The sequence below is a fragment of the Gossypium raimondii genome, chromosome 6 (genome assembly GCF_025698545.1).
Source record: "Gossypium raimondii isolate GPD5lz chromosome 6, ASM2569854v1, whole genome shotgun sequence".
Lineage (NCBI taxonomy): Eukaryota > Viridiplantae > Streptophyta > Magnoliopsida > Malvales > Malvaceae > Gossypium > Gossypium raimondii.
In genome coordinates this window covers 27,507,300-27,535,193 of record NC_068570.1, presented here as the reverse complement: position 1 = coordinate 27,535,193, position 27,894 = coordinate 27,507,300, and the positions used below count along the sequence as shown (strand labels likewise).

General features: G+C 32.1%; 2 protein-coding genes across 2 annotated transcripts; one reads left to right on the top strand and one right to left on the bottom strand.

Moving 5' to 3' along the window:
• Nucleotides 1-8,953: 8,953 nt before the first annotated feature.
• LOC105774421 (uncharacterized) lies at nucleotides 8,954-13,171 on the bottom strand. The gene is made up of 3 exons (XM_012596908.2): nucleotides 12,753-13,171; nucleotides 12,047-12,650; nucleotides 8,954-9,955 (listed from the first exon to the last, which is right to left on the bottom strand). Exons 1-3 carry the CDS (start codon nucleotides 13,061-13,063, stop codon nucleotides 9,047-9,049), a joined length of 1,824 nt encoding a protein of 607 aa, XP_012452362.1. The 5' UTR covers nucleotides 13,064-13,171; the 3' UTR covers nucleotides 8,954-9,046.
• Nucleotides 13,172-24,564: 11,393 nt separating this feature from the next.
• Nucleotides 24,565-26,886, top strand: LOC105772293 (protein NRT1/ PTR FAMILY 7.1). The gene is made up of 5 exons (XM_012593594.2): nucleotides 24,565-24,609; nucleotides 24,699-24,756; nucleotides 24,855-25,072; nucleotides 25,157-25,716; nucleotides 25,806-26,886. Exons 1-5 carry the CDS (start codon nucleotides 24,565-24,567, stop codon nucleotides 26,650-26,652), a joined length of 1,728 nt encoding a protein of 575 aa, XP_012449048.1. The 3' UTR covers nucleotides 26,653-26,886.
• Nucleotides 26,887-27,894: the final 1,008 nt, after the last annotated feature.

Genomic DNA, 27,894 nt, shown 5'->3' with positions numbered 1-27,894 from the left:
GTGCAATGTTATGCATATAGAGGGAAAATTTTGGGAATATGTTTTCAAATGGAAAATATTATTATACACCACAAATATATTTGTCTTATCAAAGATTTAACTTGTAATGTTTTATGCTACTTTTAAAAGTCTGTTATAAATGACAATTTTTTTCATTCGAATCTTTTAACTTAGAAAAGATTTTAAATAAATAAAAAGTAAATCCAGTATGGTTTTTCCCAGCTAAAAAAATTTGCTATGTAAGTATTGTAACATCCTACATTCGAATCTGGTAAATCAAGTCGAGTATAGGGTGTTACAAGATATATAAGAAGATGGGTAATTAAAATAAAATTGCTAAATAAGGTTTTCATGGTTTTATTTATAGAAAATAAATGAAAAACCAAAATTACATAGTTTTTTTTACCACAAGGCATTCCTTGTGTCTTCAACTGTCATCGCTCCATCTTCTCCTCGTCATGGACTCCTTTTCGGGAAAAAAATACATTTAAGTCCTATTTTTGTTTCCAGCTCATAAGAATTATCTAAAAAAGTATTTCTACGTGGAAATGATAGTCCACAGTCTCTTTCCTGAGAACCACAACTTTGGCAAAAATAACAATTATATAATAAATATGTAATATCACATTCATTCTCATATATTCCCCTAATGGAAATAATTACATGAATGTCACATCTTATCAAATATTAATCAAACAAGATGAAAAGAGAGATTCAATCTCGATTTACACTATAAACATAGCACAACCTGACTCTGATACCAATTGTTGGAAAATTTTGGTTTGAAAATAATTTTCTTGTACAACGAAAAATTAAAATTTTGAAAAATCGACTCGGTTTGTGATATTTATAACAATAAACCCTAACTAAATTCACATATATTTTCGGCTTAATGGGTTCTTATTGTCCCCAACTTTCAACCAAACGATCTCCTCCACTCTTCTTGTACCACGAACTGCTTCGAGTGTGGGCTCAAACCAATTGAATCGAAATGTATAACTAGAAAAAGTTTTCTCTCTTTTATTTAAGGTGAAAACGAAAATTCTCTCTTCTTAATAGAAACCAGTATAATTGTTATTTTGGAAAAATATATTTGATAGTTGATAATAAATTCTCTGTATTTTTCGACAAAGTAATAATCTCTTAAAGTTATATTAATAGCTCTACTGGTACCATCTATTTATAGGAAGAGAATGTAGAACTCTTGTTTAGTTCTAGTGGTTTATTTCAAATAGAAAAACAACTTTCTACTTAGAGTATGAGTGGGGGGGATGACACACCCTAGTATTCTGCTTGGGTCTTGTCCGGTGTACTGTCAATAAAATTAGTCACATTTATATCTCTATCTTCTAGAAGTCATCCGTTCTAATGCCCAAGACAAGGCATCTCTCCAATTGGACTTGATAGATGACATATTAGTTTTTCAATCGGTTTCCTCATTTTCGATTAGACTAAGGACATGTTTAGGTCCGTTTACTAATACAATTTGTCTTTTCGTATTACGATCCGACCACATTATACCGGTTAATATTAGTTAAACAATAGACAACCAATGAGTAACATTTGCTTCCATTTTTCTTTGCGTGCAAAAATCACGTGAGGACAATATACAAAGTATTAATATAATTCATGAATAATTTTATTAACCAATATGTTTGAAAAATTACATATTTACTTAGACGAAAACACTACACTTAGGGCACCAGATCCAATATAAATGATATTCTACCATTAGCATTACATGATAGATGAAAAGTAAATATGGTCATAGGTTGTTAGTCTTTGTGATAAATGACTTAATTATTATTTGATAGTAACTGAATTTTCATGAAGGAAGATATAATGGTTACCATGAGATAAAATAGGATCATATTGGGAGCAGAAATTTATCCCAAAATAATTAAGCATACCCTGTGAGGGTAATAGACTTATGAAAAGGTCATTAAACGAGCACTGATCGAGTAGATTTCGTAATGGTATGTAATTAGGTAGAGCTCAGTCACGATACTATAATGGAATGACTTCATGACTAAATGAGTTTGTAATTAATAGGCGAAAAGTAAGAACTTAATTTTAAATCATTTGAGCCCTAATGATATATGTCCAATCAGTCCCACCGCTAGCTATTTGAAACTAGAAATGAATTCAATATAGATTCAAATGAACAAAAATGGATGGAAATGATAAAATTAAAGAAATGGGTCAGATTCGAAAATGAATGTGTTTTCTCACTAAGTATGGAAATATCTTTAGAATTAATTTAAGTTTTTTGAATTATTATTTAATCAAATAATTGAAGTTCGAAAATAAATTTAAATTAATTGGTCATTTTGGATCCGTTGAATATGGAATTAAATATATTTTCTCTTATGGTAAAGTTGTCATTATTTTAACGAATTAGAATTTGGTTGAGAAAATATTTAATTGGAAAATTAATTAATTTAAATTAATTTAATAAATAATATTTATTTTGGGAAATTGAAAGGCATGTATTGGGTTGAATTAAATTATAAAATGTTAGATTTAAAGTCCAATAAGCACATATAATTAGACCCAGTATAAGAGAGGCCCAAAGTCCCTCATAATATGTTTGAGGGGCGACAACCTTAGTATATTTAACTAAGGTTTGCCGCCTCTCTCTTTTGTTAGAGAGATTTTGGGGACTAGTTTTTCTATCAAATAAGTATCATTTATACTCTACTAATTCAACAAGGATTCTCCTATCTCTCCTTATAAATAGATGGCTCTAGTAGGGCTAAAAACAACAAGATATACACAATTTTGAGATATTATTATCCTGCCAGTAAATAGTGAGAATTTATTTCTAAAGTACAAATTCTACCTAGGAATAACAATTCTACCAGTTTCTATTAAAAGATAGATTTACTTTCCTACTAAAAGTAAGAAAATTATTTCTGGTTTTGTATTTGATTCTTGATTGTTCGAGCTCACACTCGTAGCGATTCGTGGTATGAGAATAGTGGAGAAGGTTGTTCGATTGAAAGTCGAAATGTCTAGGATCAGTCTTGCACAAAGCAAAACTACCTTTTGGAAAAAGTTTATTGCTATAAATATCATAAATCAACTCAATTTTCAAAATTTTAGTTTTTCGCTGTGACAAAAAACCGTTTTATTAAACCATATTTTTCCAACACTTTGACCCCTTGTCAGTGCAACTATTTCTTGGCCCAAGGCTTCAACCCATCACTAAAGCCTTTTTCTCACTCATATTAGGGATTTGGGGCATCAACTCACTAAAGTGTCACACATATTCCTGAAGTATGCCTTATTGCGTAAGTTGATGCAACTTAGCTTGAGCTTTATCTTTAGCATACTCAGGGTAAAGCTGCTCATTGATTTCTTTCTGTGGACCTACAATGCCACCACAAAGGAGTAACATCAGTAAAATACATAGAAGCAATATCTACCTTAGTAGCATCATCCTTGGTGTCCACAACAAGGAACTATTACTCCATCTCCCATAAAAAGTTGCCAACATCCCTCATGGATATGTTCCCTTTGAACTCTTTCGGCTTAAGATCATCAATCTTGGGCTTGGTTCTCATAACCAACACCTTTTTTTCCCACAGTAGCTTTACAAATAGTGAGCTCCCCATTAAACTATTCAAATTCCTTTTTCAAATTTTTCACCAGGGCTCTAAAAGCATCATCCTTCTAAGTCAGCTTGTCTATAGTGGAGTTGAGTGCCCCTTAGATCTCCTCTACATTGGCATTGAGAGCATCCAACACCTGTCCTTTGAGCTTATCTCTCTCTGAGTCTAGCTCTACGGTGTGACCCTCAACAACCTCGAGGCCTTCCTTCACATCACCCATGGAATCCTTAAGTTTTGCATCCCTATCTTCCAACGCTGATAGCATATCCCTTTATTTGTTCGCTTTCCTTGCCCTCCCATGAGTCTCTGGTAGGACATTTTGGTCATCTACTTCTTTCACCATCACCAACTCAACACATTAACAAACCTTGGCTTGCATACCAACTATCACGGGGTTGGACCTTAGCCTAGAAAATCAAGCGACCTTAGGCAATAACTTTGCTTCAAATGTGCTTAAGCCAACCTTAACTCTTTTGAAAAGGCATCGAAGCTTCACAAAAGCAAGCAAGCGAAACAAGCAAAGAATGTAAAGAAAAAGGCATGAGAAAGTATGCACACTAAGTGTTTGAGTAAATACTCTCAATTAACACTAAGATTGAGTGAATGCAATTTAGGTGATTACAAATGAGAGGGAAATGTATCTATTTATAGTAAAGCTCCTCCAGATCCTATGGTGCAATTTGAATTACATCAATGGTTGATATTAATACCTATCTATTGGATGAGAGTCCTAAGGAATTTAAACATTATACAATAATATTACAATATTTACCCTAATAGCTCTAAATACTTGAGTGTTTCACTAGGCCACCAAGCTTCAAGTAGATGGGCTTCCCTCTATGTCCCATGAATCGAGCTAGTTTTGGTGGGTTAAGAACCCAATGTAATCCATTAACCTCTTTGGGCAGTTATGTATGCTTTGGTCATGAGCTTTCGCGGCTCGTGACAAACAGATGGGCTTAATTGATTAATTTTTTTTTATCTTTAAGAGCTCAATTGGGTTCTAAAATTTATTAGGGGCTTAATTAATTTTTTTATTCACCGTGTGTAACACCCCAAACCCGGCCTAAACATTAGGGTCGAATCTGGTGATGTCACATTGTAACACCCCTTACCCGTATTCTACGCTGGAATAGGGTACGAGGCATTACCAGAATAAATACACTTATAAACATATTAAACCGAGTTATAAAATTTCATCCAAATTAAAAACTTCCAAATTATTATCTTCGAGTCGCTAATTAGGGTTTACGAGGCCCAATACATACCTATTCATATACTCAATATATTTGTTAAATCAATCCAATATTGAAGAATCCACTTTAAGTCAGAATCAATATTAATCATAATCATAAATCTTTTCATGTTATTTTCATATATCACTAACTGAACTTTGAATGTCAATTTATGAATATGTAATTCACTAACACATTCTGGTATACACAATGTTTAATTGATGAAATCATTTAATTGAGCTAAATTTAATATTCACTCCAAATTTTCTTCTATATCCATAAATGCTTTCACTTACCATTTACCTAACAAATTTCTCGAACCAAGCTATCACACAACAATAATACATCACCTGTGCTTCATGAATTCAATGTTCGAATCTTATCACCATCAAATCCATGTCATTCGAATACTTAAAGTTTATTCAAGCATATATTATTACGTTTCATATACCAAGGATATGTCAAAATTACGAATACGTAATCAATTCATTTGTCATTTATTTGACTAGAAAATTAGTCTCAAAATTCATAACATTCCATTACTTAAGATATGTCATAAAAAACTCCTTTAACATAAACTAGCACCATGGCCGAATTTTCAGTATGTTATTTATTCCCCTTTTTTCCCAATCACATAGCAAAATATTACAAATATGTATATATTTGAATACTATAATTATGCATCAACTTACCATCATGAGTTAATTCATGAGCCACTCATGACATCATTTCATGCCAAATATACCACACGCATATGCTATGAAACTTTATTTTCTCTCATGAGCTTACCATAACCAATAATGCACCAATATAAGCATCACTCCTATTTCAACATTTATCGATTATAATCAGACATTTAACCAATTATACACAATTCATTCATATACTTTATTATCCTCCTCCTCCTCTCCATCCCACATCTTTATGTATATAACATGCTTAAATAGCATTATACATAATTTTACTATTCACTTATATTTAAATTCAAAGTTGTTTATTCGAGTTATAGTCACTAAATTATTTTTATCTGGAGCTACAGAGCTCCAAATTAAGTTCCGTTAATTTTTCTCGAAACTAGCTCACATATCTTCTTACCATAAAATTTTCAGAATTTTTTGCTTAGCCAATTAGTACAGTTTATTCTTTAAATTCACCCCTTTTTCACTGCTCAACATCTCTCATCTCTCTTCACTAAAAATGAATTATCTCATTGTACAGAATTCAGATGATATTTCCGTTTATTTCCTTTGAAAATAGACTCATTAAGGATTCTAAGCATATAAATTATAACTCATTATTATTTTTTTACAATTTTTAATTATTTTCCAAAGTCAAAATAGGGGATTCCGAAATCAATCCGACCCTGCCTCACTAAAATTCAAATATCTCAAAATATATAACTCTTTTGTTGATCTGTTTCTTTTATGTAAAAATAGACTCATTAAGATTTCATTTTATATCTTATTCACTCTCTAATTCAATTTTCACTATTTTTGGTGATTTTTCAAAGTCACACTATTGTTCTTGTCCAAAACTGTTTTGTTGCTAATTTTACTTTTCATAATTTCACTTTTCACTTTCAATCATTATTCAATTCAATTCCACACATATATTCATCATTCAATCACACTTAATCGTTACATGATCTCATGTATTTTCACTTAGTCAATTTCCCGATGAACACTTCGGAATAATAACAGATACACGATGGATTCAGCACACAGCAACCACCCTTTGTAATCAATGATATCCGGTGGGATTAGCACATAGCAACCACCTTATAATTAATGATACCGGTTCACATAGTAGCCTGCACATAGTACTACACATGTGACCATCACTATCCGATACAAGTAGTAGCCTGCACATAGTACTACACACGTGATCAAAGCTATCTGGTACGCATAGTAGCCTGCACATAGTACTACACATGCGACCTATCATTTTGGTACACGTAGTAGCCTGCACATAGTACTACACACGTGACCATCACTTTCACTTTCACATAGTGGCCTACACACAGTCCATGCCACACATGTGATCATTTCTGTCACTTCATTCGTATCCCTTTTTATTCCGAATGTTCAATCGGGAAATTTCTCACTTTTTCTCATTTTTTCATTTTTCACTAATCAAAGTCAATTCCTTGTCTTTCTTGACTTATAATAACACATTTAACTTATTTAACACTCACATTATTCAATCCAGTCCAAAAATCACATTTTGGAAAATTACATTTTTGCCCCTAAAGTTTCACAAAATTACTATTTTGCCCCTAGGCTTGGAAATTAAACTTTATTCCTTTTTCTTATGTTTTATGACATGCTGAACATTTTTCCCTTCTATGGAAACATCAAATTCTCACTCTAACACTTACTTATGAACATTAGGTATTTTTACCTATTATGTCAATTTACTCGTTTTCACTTAAAATCAGCTAGCAAAAGTTATTTTACATAATTTCAAGCTTCATATTCTACCCTAAAACATAAAAATAAACATATTTCACCTATGGGTATTTTTTCCAAATATGAACCCTAGATTAAATTATTGCTAGAATAAGCTAAATTAAGTTATCGGGACTCTAAAAACATAAAGAACATTAAAAACGGGGCTTGGAATCACTTACTATAGAGCTTGGAAGCTTGAAAACTCTAAATATGGCTTCCCCCTTGCTGATTTCGTTCACCATGGAGAAGATGGAAAATTTTTTGGCTATTTTGGCCTTTTTAATTCTTTTAATTACTAAATGACCAAAATGCCCCCAACTTAAAAATTTCCTATTTCACTTATCTCTTATCCATTTTTGTCCAAAAAGTTAACTAATGGTCTAATTACCATTTAAGGATCTCCAATTTAAAATTCCATAACACTTGGACACTTATAACATGTAGAACTCAACTTTTGCACTTTTTACAATTTAGTCCTTCTGACTAAATTGAGTGCCCAAACGTCAAAATTTTCGAATGAAATTTTCACGAAATCATTTTGAGAAATTGTAGACCATAAAAATATAATGAAAATATTTTTTTTCTTGTCGAATTTGTGGTCTCGAAACTACTATTCCGACTAGCCCAAAATTCGGGCTGTTACACCGTGAGTGTTTTTTTTTTTACTAATTAGCCTAAAAAAATTGTTACTGTTCAAAAAGAAAGAAAGAAAGAGATCAACACAGGTAAAGAAGAACCAATAAAGCACTGAAGCAACAACCAAATGTTTTTTTGGTTTAAAAGACGAGGGTACCTTGCTCAAGATTAAGGCAATTTGGGTTTTTGTTATTTTTTAGGGTAAACTAAACCTAAAGTCACTAAATTATTAGTAAGTTTACATTTTGATCACTCAATTTCAAAAGTTACAAAATGGTCACTAAATTATTTGAAAGTTTTCATTTGAATCACTAGGCTGTTAAAATTGTTGTTGTATGGCCTTTTCTATTTGCACCATCTGCACCAACTAAAAGGTTTTCTTCCCCTTCTCTTTTACAATTCAGTTTTTTTTCATAAAACAACTTTGAATGTCAGGAATCTATGAACCAAAATCCAAACAACTTTTTTCTTTGAATTCTGACATTGATTGTCAGATCGACTTGAATCTAAGTTATGTTATTCTACTCGTTGATAGACTACTCATTGATGGGTATTGATCCATCATATCGATTGTCGAATCGTCACTTGAAACTCGCTAGCTGAACTTAAAAGAAAATAACAACCCAATGACTTAAATAATAATTTTCAAATAATTTAATAACTATTTTATAACTTTTTAAAATTGACTAACCAAAACATAAATTTAATAATAATTTTGTGAATAGATTAGTTTATTTAACTTTTTCTTTTTGGTTTTTGTATTCACTTGGACCACTAGATTTTCTTAGGCTGGAATAAGCCAATGGGCTGGTTTCAATTTATTCTTTTTTTATTTTTGGGTTTTGATGTAGGATAATTAACTCATTGGTTCATGAATCAAACATATTTTTAACTTATTTCAGAATAGATTTTTAATTCAACCGTTTAATCGATTCTCAAATCAATTTTAATTTAGCCGTTGAATCAATTCTCAACTTAATTATTGTATCTGATTGTTTTTAAAAAAAATTTAAAACAGTTAGAAAGTAAAATACCAATAGCAAAAGCAGAAGAAAAACATCAATTACTATACTATATATATACATTATACAGCACTATCATTTATCACCAATCACCTTCTACCTCGTTTCCTAGCCCTTCCCGTACCTCCCAATCCCACCTCATTCTCAACGTTCTCCCTCCCTCTCTTTCCCGTCGACTCCGCCACCACCTTCGGTGGCCTCCCAACCCCTCTCTTCGCCCTTGCCCCTCTTCCTCCTGAACTCCGGGTAACCCTCTCCACCCTGCCCTTCTCTTTTTCATCTTTACTATGATCCTCCGAATCATCATCTTCATCATCATCCTCGTCTTTCTCCGTCACTTCACTTGGTGAATTTTGCTTCATTCTTTTCAAGAAACTTGCTGCTCCTTGTTTCTTTCTTGCCTTATTATTATTGTTGTGATTATTATTTTCTTTCTTAATATCCACCTTCATCTCCAAAGCGTCATGAGAACTAAGCTCATTACCACCATACTCATGCTTTGTTTCCTCACTGGTGCTGCTTGTTCTTAATGAGTTTCGACGGCCTGAAACCACTCTTTCTTTACTTCGTTTCTTCCTTATGCCCATGTCATCAGTCGCAATAGGACAACTACCATCAACCTTCTTCTCTTCAACGCCTCTTTCTTTTTCATCTCCTCTCCTAGTACTCGTAGAAGTATTCTTGGTTACTGCCTTGGAAAATCTGCGTTTGCCACATGCGACTATAGTAGAAGATTTGTTGGGTTTCGCAACATCATCGGTTTCGGATTGTTTTGGAAGCATATGGGTCATTTCCTTCAACACCAATGCCCGGAGTTGTTGAGCAGCAATACGTTCGGGGGAACTTTTGTGGTGAAATACGATGAGATTGTTGAATAAAAGGAGGAGATCCCTCAAGAACTTTGTGCTGCATTCAGAGTAGACACCTTTATCAAGCCTGGTTTGAATTCTTTGGAGATCCATGTGTTGCCTTATCAGGTTTTTGTATCTTGCAGATTCCTGCAAATTACACTTGTAATATTATTATAATTATTAATTAATAACAATTATACTGTTATGTTAAAACCATTTTTTTTATTTAAGAATAGTCATAGAAGTTGTGTTAAAACTTCAGAATTACAGAGGGATTGAGGCGAAGACCTCTCTCTGTATCTGTTCTCCTACTGGTATTAACTCTATTTTATGGGGTTTTTTTAATTTTCAATTCATTTTTATTGAAAAATCTAGATGGTGGAAAGTATAGCACCAACAATTTAAGATTGAAAATCATCAAAACGTTTAATTAATTTTATTTTTACATATTAAACTTAAAAGTTTAATTTTAGTATGCATTTGGAACAAGGAAAAGCCCTTGGATCTGAACTTTCAACAAGTTGCTATTACATCTTGCGCTAAGCGAAGTATTTAAAAATAGATTTCAAAAGATGAAATAAATCAATAGTGAAAATTATGGTAATACAGATTAATAAGTAAAGAAGCGTTTTTATTGAACTGATCAATACCTTCAAAATAAAATTATATAAGTACTCGAGTGGAGCCAGCCAACACCATAATAAGCAGGCCGACATCACCCAACTTTAAAATTTTGGGGGAAAAAAAGAAAAATATTAAATTAAAATTAAAATTCCACTTTCTGAAACAACAATAAGATGCAGAAATTTAAAATTATAAAATAAAATTGCTCAAAAAAATCCAGGGGAGAGATAATTTTATTAAAACTTAAACAACCTTTTATTAAATATATACTAAAAAATGATTGAAGAAAAAATGATGTCAAAAGGTTTTTAGAAAGGATAAAAATTTGGAGAAAGGGAAAAACTTCAAATACGCTTATATATGATCATCAGGATAATTTGTTTAGGAAAAGTGCATAATTTTTAGAGATATATGTTAGTATTTTTAATATAAAATTAATATTTTTATTTTACTTAACTTTTAAATAGAGATAACTTTATGGTTTTAATAATCGAATCAATAATCAAATGTCGATCCAATAATAACTACATAAATAATTAAAATAAAAATATATATTAAAAATTATAAAACTGATTCAGTTATTAATTTTCTATAGATTCTAAACGATTTTAGTTCATACAGTTCAACCCTTTATCCGAACTAATAAATTAATTAATCTTACTTCTATTCCATTCGATCTAATTCCGGTAATAATGAATAATATCAAATAATTCAATATTTTTAATAGCAATAGGTTAACTGCACGATAATTATGTGTAGTTGAAGAAAACATGAAAAAAAATGATTAGCCATACTGCTATAGTTTTTAATATAAAAATACATTAATATATTATTAAATTCTATAACTTTTAAGATTTTTCAATAAATTTCTTTATTAAATTAGTATTTGATTATGATCACATAGATATAGTTTAATTGTTAATAATAATAAATTAAAACAAAACAAAATTAAAAAAGAAGAAATCAGAACCTAAAATTATCTCAAAAGAATTTTAGCCCAAAAGAAAAATCAAAATTAGTTATGTTTCTGCTCCTATATCATTTTATGATTATTTTATTAAAATGATGGTCAAAGTTGAATTCTTCTAATAAAAGACCATAATAGACAAAATTATTGATACAAGGAAGTATTTAGGATTGAGGTTTAAGTTTAGATAAAGAAAAAAAGAAAATTCTAGTCCAAAATTTATTTAGACAGTGGTGAAAATTTTTTTAACTTATCGCAGGCGAATTAAAAATGGTCTCAGTTTTTTAATCAGATTCAAGGAGGCTTCCTCCAAAATGTCAGTAGACGATAATGCTTAGTTGATGTTCTATAACCGTCCACAAAGCGCCACGTCAATCCAAAGACTGGTCTAAAATTATGGAAACCCCAATATTTTGTCATTCTATCAAGTGACGTGGCAGGCTAATTGGCTCCAAGGCCTAAGATCCCTAGCCTTATTTCCGGCACCTTAAAAGAGTAGATGTACGTTGTTTTCCCTTGACCGCCTTGTCAAATGTTCTTAGTTTAATTTTATTTGTTTTATTTTTCAATCATATATGTTTTTTCAAGATAGAACATATTCCTTACTCGTTATTAATTAGTAATATTTATATTTTTAAAAAAATTACCTGGCTCCGTTGGCGGCGATCCAAAGCCGAGCCGAGCCGATTAGAGCGGATGATCCCTAGAAGCCTAACCATGGACTCGGGCTTCACCGCCGGGGCTCGCTTCATGGCGGGAGAAACCTCATCTCCCTCACGTTCCTCTCTGCTGCTGCTTCCGCCCTTACTACTACCATTACATCTTTTCTTCTTCGATAAACTAGCCGAACTTTGTACGTCACTCACCTGCTTCTTATTATCATGTTCTTCACCATTTAATCGTTCATTAACTGGCCCTTCCCCGGTTCGAACCGGATCAATCTCATTTTCACCTCTCGGTTCGATCGGCTCTGTTATAACTTGTGCGTTCCTTTCTCCTACCACTTCTCCGGCATTGTTTTGCTCGTCTTTAACAATAATAGTGGCCGACGTGGTCAGCTCGGGTTTTTGACTGGTGGAGTTGGACTCGTTGAATGATCGGTCATCGAGATCACCGGAGCCATCACCGCCGGCGGGTGTGCCGGCGACGGTATCCGGTGATAAAATATTCTGTCGGTCATCCAGATCTGTCTCCTCTTTAGAACTCCTCTCTCTTTCCTCCTCCAATCTCTTGACCTTCAATTCCAACGACCTGTAATCACCAAAAAAAAAGCAACCTCTCAGATCTCACCACAAGGCGAGTAAACGACGCAATCAGTCGGAAAGGAAATCGTCATTTGATTTCATTTATTACACGATTGAAACGTCACGTTCTTGAACCTCTCGACGGAGCTCTTCTACGCGAATCCTTCGAAGCTGGTCAACCAAACTAGAGGAAGAAGAGGCGCCATTTGTGGATATGAAGCGTCGTTTAAGATCAAAAAACTTGTCTTTACAGAGTTGTGGAGTGAAGGAAGGAAGAAAGGAAGAAGTGAGTCTCCGATTCTGAAGTTCCGAGGCGATAGAATCCCAGCTTTTAGTGCCGTGGCGGTTGACGGCACATACAAGGAGGAGTTCCTCTAATGTACCCCAAGGTCGCGCGCTTGATTTGTTTTCCCCAGCCATGATACGCTTATGCCATTATCATCATCAATATAATTTTGCTTTTAAAACCTAGGGTTCCATCTTCATTTGTTTCGATTCTCTACTTTGCCGTTTTGATTGGGTTCCTTTTATATTCTCCTCCTCCACACCTATTAATTTGTAGTCTTATATGAAAGATAAATAATGTATCCAACCTTTCAAAAAAATTAAAAATAATGTATAAAAAATATTATATTTATAGGGTTTTAAAACGAAAATTTTATTTGAATTTTACTTGTTATATAAAAATAATCAATTAGTTGGGTTTAATCTAACAAGAGTCTGATATACAACAATTTGGTGAAAACAAATGTAGAAAAATATATTTATAAAAATTTATATTAAAACAAACGACAGCTTATTAGTTCAATCAGTAAATTTGAGTCTTTAGAAATGTGTTCAAATATCATTATGTATTAATTTAATTTAAGTTTTTTTTATATAAAATATAAAAAGATAAAACACACTCAAAATAATATTCAATACTTCGTGAACAGAGGAAGTATTTTGTGTCATTTCCCAACTGAGTTGACATCTGGTTATCTTATGGCACTAACTCAAACAAACACATTATATATATACATACACATTTGAAAAATATAAAAAAAATTGTCATATTCCTAAATTCCTTAAAAATTTTAAAAATAATATTAAATATGATTCAATAAATCCATAAATTTAATAAATAATCAAATATATTATATTTCAATTGTATTATAATTTAATTTATGTCTTAAATTGTAGATTTCAAGTTGTGGAAAATTACCTCGTTAAGGTAGTATTTGGAAAGCCACATAATAATTGAATTTGAGTGATTGATTGTAATTACATAGGGTGGTATGTTTGGGTAACTATTATAATTAGCGAGTCCCACTGTATTTGGTATAATTTGAGTACCTTAATTACTCTTTCCAATTCTTAGAGGAGGGTGAGAATTGGAATAATTATGTTGTAACAACTTGCTTTTCAATGGTGTTGGAAAAAGGTGGTTTCAGAATCTCATTTCTGTAAATATTAAATATGAATATTTACGGAGTTGGTATAATAGTATATTAGAGTTTGGTCCATCAATTTTGTTTATTAATTATTTAATTTAGGTACAAGAACTAAATTATAAAAGTGTAATCTCTATAGATTTTTAATTGGCCAAAGACTTAGGGACTTAAATTACAATTAGTCAAAGGTCCAAAATGACAAGTTAAACTATTTGGGAGTAAGGGTTAGTGCACGATGGTGATTATCCCACTAATTAAGTTTAAAGATTAACTTTTTTTAATTAATTAAACTTAAGTTAATAAAATCTTAATTAAGAATTAATCTAACTATATAAGTTAAATTAAAGAAAGGAAAAAAGTCATCTTCTTCATCTATTCATTCTTGTCAACCAAAGAAGAGAAGAAAACCTTAGAAATTCTTAAAAGTTCCAGCCATCAATTGGTAAGTGTTTTTAAGTCCTTTTCTTGTAATTTTTATGTTTTTTGAGGTCATAGGAGCTTGATTTAGCTAGCACATGTACCAATTTGTAAAAATGTTAAAGTTTTTTAAAGTTATCATTATTTATTTCTCTAAGAAATTGGTCTTAAATTGATAGATTTTAAGCTTAGATTATAAAAGGATTAAATTGTAATGTTTAATTGTTAGTTTTGTACATAAGGACTAATGTAAATAAAATGTGAAATTTTAGTAATAATAGATAGTAGAGGGTTTATAATGAATGTAATTGAGGTCGGTTTTCAAACTAAAGCTCAAAATTTAAAGTTATGACTATTCCCATTTTAGGGACTAAATTGAATAAAATGTAAAACTTTAGGGCATTAAAAAATAAAATTTCATAGGTTCATTCATATCATGATATAATGTATAAATGTTTAATACTGATGAATTGAATGGAATAATTGTATAGATCAAGAATTGGATCAAACCGGAGATAATCGGGGAAACACAAAATGTAGATTAGTCCCTAAAGATTCAACTTGTTTGTTGTTTTAACCAGGTAAGTTCATATGGTATTTATTTACATAAGTTGTTGTGCACTTGAATTGTAATTATATATGTTTGGTTTTGAATTGGTTCAAAAGGTGATATTTGGACTAAATTGAAGAGTAATGTTAAATTGCGTAATAAATGCCTATTTGAACTTAGTAAAGGTTAGGATACGATTGACATGCCAATAGGGTTTTGTGCGCGCTAGTATGGGATTGATTATAGATGATTACTGAGGTCTAGCATTTGCTGTGAATACTCAAATACATGTGACACAGGTTTAGCTCGCACGAGTAACCTGATGTTGTTTTAAAGGTTTAGCCCAGACGGGTAACCTAGCATGTTTATATTCAGCTTGGATAAGCAATTGAATATGTAGTTATAAAGGTTTTGCCCAAATGGGTAACCTGATACGAAAATACTTAGCTTGGAAAAACAACGGGTGTGACGTATATACTTGTGTATTCGAGTTCGTTTATTAGGGTTCATTGGGAGATATAGTTCATATGAAATGAGAAATTGAAATGAGATATAATGATCTTGATGTTCAGTTAGAGAAATGTTGAATTGAGCTTGAATAATGTATTGGAATAATGTCATTAACATGTATGTAATTACATTATCCCTTGATTGAATGAAATTGAAAATTGGTTGTACAAAATGACAAGAATTGGTATAAGTGATTGAATTTTTATATGGTTTGATTACATGTTAAAGCTCACCTTATTGATGTTTTGCTTTGGCATGTCTAGCCAAATTATGTCAAGTTAAGGTTATTTTTTGTTTATAAATAAAAGTTGAGTTAAGTTTTGTTTATTACCTATGAGCTTACTAAGCATCTTATATACTTACCCCATTTATTTTCCCTTTTCCTTGTAGATCATCACCTTGCAGAACACGTCAAGTCAGATCATCTTGAAGCTTAAACTATCCTTAATTTGGTAGTTATTTGATCATTTTGAGTCAAGGATTGTGGCATGTATATAAGTGTTTTGGTGTAATCCTTGCTGTTTATAAGTCTTTATGAGTTGAAAATGGTATTGAACTTGGTTTATGGTGATTTGGATGTTGGTCTTGGTATGCGATTTAGAAATGCATGAACTGGCATCGTGATGCCTAATTAAATCGGTATATTTTGATTGATATGTTAGGAATAAGTATGGCATATAAATTGGAATGTTTCAAGGTAGTCTGGTATAGGTAAAGACTTGGTATTTAGATAATTTGGTTGATATGTATGCCATGACAATGGAATGTTAAGTCTAATGGTTGAATAGGTAATGAATATTGTTAAGAGGTTGAATGTGATTATTTGAACTTGATTGACATGTTCTTGGAGTGTTTTGATTCAAATGAAATTAGTATTACAATGATCATATGAATAGGTTAGTTGGAATCTATGAAATAGGTACCAAATGGTTCGTTTTTACTAAAAATAGAGTCCATGCCTGACAACCAACCTCTCTTGTTGCAACACCGGCCGACAATGAGTCACGTCACGACGTCAAGTGGCCTGAGGTCACAACATGACAAACTATTTGGCGACGTCACGACGTCGGCCTTAAATTTCTAAAACTTTGCAATTTGGTCCTGTTTCATGCTCGGGTTGACAAAAGAGCTTTTGTAAGCTCGAATAAGACCCAAAAATGATCTATTATTGTAATTTAATCATGATTGATGTTTGAATGCACATGAAAATGATTATTTTATTGTGAATTTGATTGTAGTTGCTTCGACAACGAATGTAACAACCTGATACTCGGACCTGACGATCCGGTCGGTCAAGAGATGTTACCTATACAAGTAATTACACTCAAATTTAATTTTAAAAAATTATTTTTCATACAAATTTAAGTTATAAATTTTTTATATCATAATCATAAACATGCAAGAGTGCTTGGGATGGTTATGACAAAGATTTACTATATTTTAAATCCTAAAGATTATATAATAAAAATAGTTTAGGTGTATTTCATAAAATTATAACAAAAAATATATTATTTAAATCCTAATGTTTTTACAGTTATAACAAAAAGCTATTAGAAAAAGATAATTAAATGTTATAAAAGTATTATAATATATTTATTTATAAAAAATTATTATCAAGAAATATGAACATACCTTATTTATATGTCCATGTTATATGTTAAAAGAATAATATGCTTATTTTTAAAAAAAAGTATTATAGTTTTCTTTATCATAACTTATTTATAAAAAAATAGCTTTTTAAAATTATGACAAAAATTATATTATTTATAAGAAATGTTATGCATGTTATTGGACACTACATAAAAACTTTTTATAAAGGTTATATATATTTTAATATATTATTTTTACTTAATTTACATATTATAAAAAGGGTTTTAACCTAACATAAGTTTTTCTCCAAATTAAGTTTATATAATTAAAGCTATAAACTATTTGCACTGTGAATGCAAATATTATATGGTAGATGTTAATTATTCAAATATAAAAGGTGTTGGGGTGTTTGCTACTGCTTGTTCCATGTCCTATTAGAACGAGATTAATATTCTGCATGGGCCATTGAAATGGGCCTTGGAAAGGTTTCGATCAGCTGAGTCTGGTCTACAAGAGTGTGTCATATTTGACAAAACAATTACTATGGTTTGGGTAGGGTGTCAAGACCTTCAACCAATTCTTTGATGTGTTTAAGGTTATTGGATAAGTATTGAATTCCTATCATTATCTTTTTGGTGATTAAAGAATTAATTTAGAGATAATTATCAGATTTTCACAATGGATTTTTTCTAAAGGTTTATCTTCTGATTTAAGGAGTTTATCTTGCTGCTATTTCAGCCAATAATTAGGCATCATTCTCCATTGGGTGACATAACTTGGAGACTTGAAGTACATCCTAAAGCATGAGTATCTTGCACTAACCTTTGTTTTCTTCTTGAGTTGAGTATTAGTTTGTCTTGTTGTAGTATTAGTGATAACACCTGGGTGAAGTCTAGATTTGATTCTAATGTATGTTGAGAAACCAAGTGATCTATCTGAGGCTATATAAACTTGCCTTATAAAGGAGCTATGAGATTTAGCCAATGAAGACAAAAGTATACAATTGATTTAATTTGGAGATTAAATAAGATAAATCTTGAGCGAGGCTCCGCAGACGTAGGACCATTGTGTCTGAACTACGTAAACAAAGATCAGTTGTATCATTTCATTTCTTTTGCTAATTTTTGTATGTTTCCTTTTTTCGTTCTATTTTCCAATACAACAAACGTTAAGCAAAGTTATAAGCTTTAAACATCTTAATATATTACCTTGGGGAGCTCTAGTATTATTTATTAAAAAGAAAGATAGGTCGATGTGGCTTTGCATTGATTATCGATAGTTGAATAAGTTGACAATCAAGAATAGATATTTATTGTAGCGTGTTGACGATCCATTTGATTAATTGAAAGGTGCAATAGTATTCTCCACTATTGATTTGAAATCCAGATATTATCAGTTGAAAGTGAAAGATAGTGACATGCCAAAAATAATGTTCTGTAAGCAATATGGTCACCAAGAATTTCTAATGATGTTATTTGGGTTGATGAATTGATACGACCTCAGTCCAGGATGTTTCTATTGAATCCATTAAGCTGCCATAAGGGCCTATAACTAGGTTACGAGCTAAGAACTTTAAAGATGCATTGACAAGCTATGTGGATCGAGTTTGGGATGAACAAGAAGCCGGATCTATTCGTCATGAAAGGATTAACCCAATAGGCGTCATTTGCAATTTATTGCAAGTTGAACTGAAATTTTAATAAACTTATCTTTGGTTTAATAATTGAGTTGCTGGATATTTATTCAACTCATCTTAGTTTAATTAATAAGTGTTTTTATTGTTGAACTTTTTAAAGTGTTGCTCTTAATTAATCTAGTTTCTAGAGTTATTTATTGAGGCCTGAGTTAAGTTTATTTATTCTTGCTTCTTTAATTAGCTAGTTGCTGGAATAGTTGTCGAAACCATTTTTATTTTGAAAAATGGGGATCGACTTTTAAAAATGAGAATTGGAGTCGCCACCGATCTTTTATTGAGGTGTGATCGGATCACCTTGAAAATAATTTTAGGTCTGCGAATTTTGAGAAAAACAGGTTCGGGAGTCGGTTATGCACGAGGAAGGGTTAGCACCCTCGTGACGCCCAAAATTGGTACCGAATTGATTGTTTAATGTCTTAGTGTCGAGATTTTGAAAAGATTTTAAAATACGATCCATTGAAATGAAAATTTGAATGAAATAAATTGGATAATGAGACTTACTTATTTCAAAGAAATAAATTGTCGCACTCAGTAAGTTAGAGTGCAACATTTTAAATCCTCAAAATTAAGTCTATCTTTTGATTTTCAAAACCTATGCATTTTAAGAAGGGTATTTGGTTAATTGGGTCAAATGAGAAAATCAAGACCCAGTAAGCTAGGTTTGATTTCACAAAATTCCTAAACATATCGAATATTGCCTTTATTTTAAAAATCCTTAATTCGAGGTAGCAAAACATCAGATCCAATAAGTTAGGATCCAACATTTTGAAATCCCGAAGAGCCTTGCTTAGAAGTTTTAGGGTTTAAAAAACACTTAGCTATTTGAGTTCTACGAGAAGAATCGAAGCCCAATAAGTTAAGGCACAATTATCTCGAGAATCACGAACACAAAGCCTTTTTTGAAAATTTGTGAAATAAAATGATTCTAATGCTTTAATGAAACATTAGTTTTAGAACGAATATGATACAATTGAACACAAATGTACAATGTAATAGAATAACTTGCAATCCAATCGTACACAAAAACATTAAGCAAGCAATAGGTAAATTCAAATAAAAATAACAATAATAATTTTAAGCACATTAAGCAAATACCAACATTAACAATTGAAAATTAAAAGAATCAATAATCAATTTCATGTGGCACATTAAGGTAAGGAATATATCATCTCAACAATGATTTTAAAAAAACAACGATACATTTGAGTTTGGAAGTAGATTTAAAAGAAAATTGAGAATGATGTTAAATAAAATAACTTTATTTGAATGAATTTGGAAGTGAATATTATAAGACATACAAGCGTGGATTTAGAATGAATATTTCATAAGCATATTGTAAATAATAATATATAATAACATACATTGGAATATTTTACATAAGAAAAATATATAGAAATTGGTATAAAAGAATATAATTTGAAATCATTGATCGATTATACAAAATAAATTATTATATAAATAACATTAAATAATAAAAAATGCGTGATAAAATACTAATGTATCGTAATAAGACAACATTTTAAAAATGATATGACAAATTTTTAAAAACAAATTTATGATAATAAATCTAAAATACTAAAACAATGAATTTAATTCACAAATAAAAAAACATAAACAAAATTGAATATCATTATTTACAAAAGATTTAAAATCATAAAATATAAAAATAAATAAATAAAAGGTATAAACAAATAAAATGTAAGAATAGTAGCAAAAATAAGGAAAAATATTAAAAAGAACAATAAAAATAATAGTAAACATAACTAAAAAACGATTAAATCAAAATTAAAACATTTGAAGGATTAAAATTGCAATCGATTCAAAATTAGGGGACTAAAATAGCAAATAAACGCACGAATTTGGATATTCAAAATCAAGCATGGAAAACGACACCGTTTGGCCATGTACCAAATTGAAACCAGAATAAACTATATAGCATAAATCGAAAACGGCAGAAAAGTCGAATTAAAATCATGCGAAACTAAAGAGGACCAGTTGTGCAAATAAACCAACGAACTAAAATGCGCGGATCTTTCCCGGGTCGGGTCACCGCGCGGGTCGAGGGCTATCAGACGACGCCGTTTTAAAGCCACCATATTGGCTCTAAACGACAACGTTTTAACTCACTCAGAAACAAACAAAAACCTAAAACCTAAATCATTTTTCAAAACCTAAAGAAACTCTAAAGTTTCCACCGCTTTGGTGAATCGTCACTCTCAAGACCCTCCGATTCTCACTTCCACTCCGATGATGGCGGAGAGAGCAAGAATCCGGCCTCCAGGTACGCTCACTCTCTCTGATCTCCCCTCTTTTCTTTTTATCCTGTATATATGCCTCTATGTATATGGTGAATAAAAAAACCAGAAAAAGAAAGAAAGGCCGTCGGAAAAGAAAATAGAACGGTAAAGAAGAAAACCTTCTCTTGATTTCTTTATATTGATTTCGTGTATAGAGGAAAGAGAACCCTTTTACAGATTCAAAAACGGCTTTATATAGCCGGATCCAAAAAAAATCAAAATACAATCATCAAATTCCAATTTATCCTCGCTGTTATTTTCCTTTTTTGCGTGGTTGTTCTGTTGTTTGTTTGTGTCTGCTGCAGGTATTCGGCCAGCTAGTGTACGGAGTCGTACGGTGACGTGTTGCGCGCAAGTGCAAGCGTGGCGATGGCACGCGTCGAGGTGAGGGGGGTGATTGCGGCGCGATGGCTCGTTGCAAGCTATTAGGGTTTTCTGATTTGTGGTTGCGTTTGGGCCAATTAGGTTTAGTGTTTGGGCTTGGGGTTATGTTAAATTTGGATAGTTTAGGTTAAAATGGTTTGGGCCATATTGTAGTTAGGTTTTGGGCTAAACGAGTTAGTTATTATTGGGCTGGATGTAAATGGACCTTAAAAATGGACTGCTATTGGATTCTTTTTTAATTTGGTTTATTTTATTGGTTTATGGGCCGGGCAAAAATGGGCTCTTACAATAGTTATTGCATGTGTTTAGTTTATTTACTTAAGTTAAGTATTTATTTTTGATATGTTTAATTAGTGTTTAAATATGTTTAACAAGTTCATTTTAATGTGTTTATTGCAGGTGTCTCTTCAGCTTATAACTGTTACAATTCAAGGCTGTTACAAATTAAATAAAGTGGCTGTTCAAGTCCTTTTCAGTTACAAAGTAAAGGGGCTGTTACAAAGGAGGTTTATACATCATTTAAGGAGGTTTTAAGGAGCATTATATCATCTATTTAATTTTGGCAGTAACCTTTTAAACTACCAGCTCGTTTTTGTCATTTCAAAGGTTAATTTAAGCATTCAGATACCATTAAGGAGCTGGTTAATAAGTTGGTGTCTATTCGGCTGGCCAAGGGCTAACTCAAGAGTCATTTTTCAAGCAATTAAAGACATTCATTCAGTTGAATTGAAGAGAATTCAATGAAGGGTTATTTGTTTCAAGAATGCCAAGAGATTTGAACTTTCATTCAGCTTTTAATTAGCACATTAAGATGAATGCTTGTGACTATTTGGCTAGCCTATTTTAGCACTATAAATAGGTGAAATCAGATTTTGTAATGGACTTTTGATCATTTTGAATGAAACTCTGTTCATTTGGTGAGAAGGCGTTCGAACCCTATACCGAGGTTCCTATCTTTCTAGATAGCGGGTCGAGGTTTTGATTGAATTTTTTGTCCATCTCATTAAACGTATAAGTGTTGGGTCGACACTTACTAGTGTTGGTTCTTACTTGTTTCTTGAGCCATTTTTCTTTCCTTCATTTTATCATAACCGAATACATCCATTCTTAGCCATTTTTCCTGAACCTTTGTTGTTATAAAACAATATTGAGCCTATTTTATCAATTTTATTTGTTAGCTATACATTTGTTCCTTACTTCATCGTAGACAATCGGGCAACACAAATACGACTCAACTCAACACCGAGGCGGATCGTATCATGAATGCTCTTGCAACATTCATGAATCTCATTAACCATATTTTCCAGTTGTATTTGGATCAATTTATTGATGATATCCTGAAACATTCGAAATCAGAGGAGGAGCATGATAAGCATCTGAGAATTGTGTTACGAGTGTTTCGGGAAAAGCAACTTGTATGAAAAGTTAAGTAAACGTGAATTTTGGTTGACAAAAGTTATCTTTCTTGGACATGTTATATCAGTCGAGGGAGTCTGTGGATCCTAAGAAATAAAATATTTTAGTTTTAGATTAATTTACACCCTAATATATATTGTTTAAATATAAATGGGTTTCTGTCACCAGACCAATTGGTGAACAAAATGAGTAAATAAAAATTCTCTATTACGTAGGAATTGGGGATGTAAGTAAAAATTTCCTTAATGCTCTTTTTTTTTTTTTAAATACAAAGGCTTAAAAAAATTATTCAACATAATTTGAGAAGCATCCCTAACTACAAAAAGAATGAAGTTCGCTTGGATAGTCCAAGTCAAATAAAAAATCATTTAACTTAGCTAAGCCTATATGTCACAAAGCATCGACCAAACAATTTGCGGATCTAAACTATACTTAAGAAAACTTCGGGCCTCATAAAACACATGACCCAATAAAGTTAAATCATCATGAGCAAACTTAGAAATTACATGAAAATTATTTGACTCTAGTAAAGACAATTTAGGCCCATTTCGCAAGCAAACTCCAAGCCTAGCAAGATTACATGCGCTTCAACCCACTCTAATTGTGCAGACTCTGTCACTCTCTAGCACATGCGACAAGCACTAACAATTCTGACATCTCCCAAATGCTAGTGTATTATCTTAATTTATTTTAAAATACAATTATTGATAATAAATAATATCATCCAACCGTTATTTAATATATTAATACTGATGATGTGTCAAATAACACTTGTTGCAATTTTAAGCTTTCAGATAGGATTGTTTCTTAATTAGAATTATTTTATACTTTACTTTATATAATATATATTACTTTGCATACTCAGTAAATTAAAATTATTTCTTTAGGGTGTATTTAACAAATTGTAACGTTTGGGAAATGAGAGTATACGTCAGAAAAAATTCTAAAAAGTGTAATAATATATATACATGTGTGATAGCAATAGTGAAATTTAGTAGCGAATATCAATATATTTTGGAAAACTGACGTAAGAAAGAGGGATTGTGACTTATAAAATGAAAATACTAACCAAGATTTCCTGGAAGAAAGGACGTAATATATGTTGCATGCGTTGACGCCGTTTAAACCAAACTTCTCTTCTATATTCCACCAATATTTCTATCCACTTTTTCCTTACGATATTTTTTCTTGTACCGAAACATGAACTCAATTCCTCTATTAGGTATACACATAATGTAGTCTTTCCTCATATTCTTTTCATATCATCCTCTCATCTCTTCTCTCCTAATAAGGAAACTTCCTTTTCTTTCAGTTGTTTGCTTCCCTTCCGTTCAAGTCTAAGCTATCTTTTTTTGTTCTTTGAAGAATAAGTCCAAGTTTTCTATAAAAGGTCTCAACTCAAGGTTAGTAGTACGGTGAATTATCTCTTCCTTCCTACACTTGTTTGGAACTAATTTCATACGTCTCAACCTTGCCTTCCGTTTTTTTCGTTTTTTCACGATCTTCATTGGAAATACTCTGTCTCACCTCTATCCATTCACATTAATTAACAAAGGATTCGTTTCCGTTCCTCTCTATTATAAGGTTTTTGTCCTCGTTTGTACTGTTTTCTGCTGAAGAAGCTATCAATGGCTGTCATTGAGTATCTATCCACCAATGAGACTGAAATAAAGGTTAGCGAACTAAACTAGTACTGCAGCTACGACTTTCTTCTTCCTTTCCTCTTGTTAATATTAACATCCCAACTATTATAATATGACAGACTAATGAAGAAATTATTAAGAAGTCAGGAGGATGGAAATTTACAAGTCTCTTGCTGGGTATTTCTCGAATAACCTTAAATCGTTTGTATTATACATGAAGTACTGCTTTATATGTTAGGAACCTGTGAAATAATTGTTGTTCAATTTGGGTGCAGTGAATCAAGGTCTAGCAACCTTAGCTTTCTTTGGAGTAAGTGTGAACTTGGTGTTGTTCTTAACCAGGGTTCTAGACCAAGATAATAGCGATGCTGCAAATAATGTGAGCAAGTGGACTGGAACTGTTTACCTCTGCTCTCTGATGGGAGCATTCCTTAGCGATTCCTACTGGGGTCGTTACTTGACATGTGCTGTCTTTCAGCTGATACTGGTTTTGGTAAATACATAAAAACCATACAAAATCACCCTCCTTGTTCTTGAGTTTTATCATTTATGCACTTAATTGAAACGTTGTTTGCAGGGTCTGGGGCTACTATCCTTTGCTTCATGGCTTTTCTTGATAAACCCTGCGGATTGTGGTGATGGAACGAAGATGTGCAGGCACTCATCATCAGTAGGCGTCGGTACTTTTTACTTATCAATATATCTGATTGCCTTTGGATACGGGGGGCATCAACCGACGATAGCCACTTTTGGAGCAGACCAGTTCGATGATTCGAATCCCAAAGCAGCAGATTCCAAAGCTGCATTCTTTTGTTACTTCTACTTTGCACTTAATGTGGGATCTTTATTTTCAAACACCATACTGGTTTACTATGAAGATTCAGGAAAATGGACGCTAGGCTTCTTGGTTTCCTTAGGTTGTGCTATTATAGCGTTACTATTGTATTTGTTGGGGACATCAAGATATAAGTATATAAAACCATGTGGCAACCCACTAACACGCGTCGCTCAAGTATTCGTGGCTGCTTATAGGAAGTGGAATGTCGCCCCAGCTACTGCCGATGCGTTGTATGAGGTAGAAGGACCCGAATCCGCAATCAAAGGCAGCAGAAAAATCCCCCACAGTGATGATTTCAAGTATTAACTATTGTCTTAAATAAGCTCCATAGATTTGCTCATGTTTTTTATTTAGGTTGTTAATTTAGTTACTTGAAATTGAAATGCAGGTTCCTGGACAAGGCGGCTACAATAACTCAATATGATTTGTGTGGAAGAAAAGATCCATGGAGGCTTTGCACTGTAACTCAGGTTGAAGAAGTCAAATGTGTACTGAAAATGTTACCCATTTGGCTTTGTACCATAATTTACTCTGTCATCTTCACGCAAATGGTATCCCTTTTTGTGGAGCAAGGAGATGTAATGACCTCAAAACTGGGAGATTTCCACCTTCCAGCAGCCAGCATGTCGGCTTTCGACATTTGCAGCGTTCTCATTTGCACCGGAATCTATCGTCAAATTCTCGTCCCCTTGGCCAGAAGATTGAGTGGTAGCCCCAAGGGATTGACAGAGCTTCAAAGAATGGGGATCGGACTTGTGATGGGAATGATGGCAATGATTGCAGCGGGTGTGACCGAGATACAAAGACTCAAATTGGTGAGGCCGGGTGAGAAAAAAAGTCGTTTAAGCATATTTTGGCAAGTTCCACAATACATATTAGTTGGTGCATCTGAAGTTTTCATGTACGTTGGTCAATTGGAGTTCTTCAATGGACAAGCTCCGGATGGTATTAAAAGCTTTGGAAGCTCCCTTTGCATGGCTTCCATTTCTCTTGGAAACTACGTTAGCAGTTTATTAGTTAGCATGGTTATGGGGACTACAGCAAGGGATGATAGTCCGGGTTGGATCCCAGCTGACCTGAACCAAGGCCATATGGACCGGTTCTTCTTCCTTATCGCTGCTCAAACTGCTCTCGATTTTATAATTTACGTGTTTTGTGCTAAATGGTACAAATGTATCAACCTTTACACCAACGGCAACCGCAAGGAGATTCAATTGGAAGAGCAACAAAATTAAGGATACTTTTAAACAGTAAAATAAAGGGGCCTAGCTTGTGTAATAACATTTTGGGAAGTATCTGTCCAATTATGCCTGGGAGGCATGACGCATGATTGCCTCCATTAGCTATTTGGAGTTGCTTAATTATGTTTGTTGAAGCCTGAAGGTTTTAGGATTTGTGAGTCTTGTTCCTAAAAAAATATTAATTTTTAGGCACTAATTAAATAAAATTATAACACAAAAATTTTATTATATACATCCATATAGAATCTTCGCTCTAACTCAATTTTACTTTTATTAAAATACTTATAAATCAAATAATTAAAATATTTTAAATATTTTTTTGACCAAAAAATTTAAATATTTTAAAAATTAAATTACTTCCAATTTGCTCCGGGAGAAAGATTTCAGCCTTCCAATTTTTACAAAAGGCATAGGAAGCTTAGATGTATGATCCCTTCTTTTTGGAGTCAAGGTCAACAATGGGGATTTACAAACACTATTGCCATCTCGATGGTTGTAAATTCTATTCATTTACCCCTCCTCATATATATGATACATATTTGCATACATCGTTCTCCTATTGTGACATATTTCTATTGATTTATTGTTTTCTGACATTCAAACTGTAAAAGCTAATTTTATTTCGGATTTGTTTGGTTGATTTGGGCTGTTTTTTTATGTTAATATTGGTTTATTCTTTTGCCATGATGGGGCAATTTCTTTTTAAGTTGGAAGGTAAGGTGTAATGAATAGTGTCATTATAGATGATGGTTGAGATATGGATCCCAACCCCTGCTTTTGTTGTAAAAGAAAAAAAAAGTATGGAGATATATATATATATATATATATAGTTGAAAAAAAACCCTAGAATATAATTTATATTTTCTTATTTTTGGTCTTTGCCTTCTTGTTTGTTATTGATTTATGATAAAGATTGTAGTTACGATTATGCTCAAGTGTGATTCAATCAAAATTCAAAACCTCCTGACAAATTTATTTTAGTAGTTTGTTATTCTCTTCGTCTCAGTTTGTTGGTTTTAGTATAGATTGTATTAGGTATTAATATGTTTATATTAGTTTGTTGATTTTAGTTTAGATTGTATTAGATATTAATTTGTTTGTATTGTAATAGTTTAGTTCTACTTAGTGGTTATTCAAATAGTCCGTTTATAATAGTTTGATACTTATAGTTATTCGAACTTGTATTTATAATTGTATGGTACTTATTACACTTCAAAAAATATTGATAATATGTTA

Bases quoted from the DNA above. Each gene is read 5' to 3' on its own strand.
- LOC105774421 (XM_012596908.2), bottom strand. From the start codon at position 13,063: ATGGCTGGGGAAAACAAATCAAGCGCGCGACCTTGGGGTACATTAGAG. The intron at 12,651-12,752 runs GTAATAAATGAA...TGGTGATTACAG, and splicing joins GAACGTGACGTTTCAATCGT to GTCGTTGGAATTGAAGGTCA. The intron at 9,956-12,046 runs GTAATTTTTTTA...TGTAATTTGCAG, and splicing joins ATCGCCGCCAACGGAGCCAG to GAATCTGCAAGATACAAAAA.
- LOC105772293 (XM_012593594.2), top strand. From the start codon at position 24,565: ATGGCTGTCATTGAGTATCTATCCACCAATGAGACTGAAATAAAG. The intron at 24,610-24,698 runs GTTAGCGAACTA...ATAATATGACAG, and splicing joins CCAATGAGACTGAAATAAAG to ACTAATGAAGAAATTATTAA. The intron at 25,073-25,156 runs GTAAATACATAA...CGTTGTTTGCAG, and splicing joins TTCAGCTGATACTGGTTTTG to GGTCTGGGGCTACTATCCTT.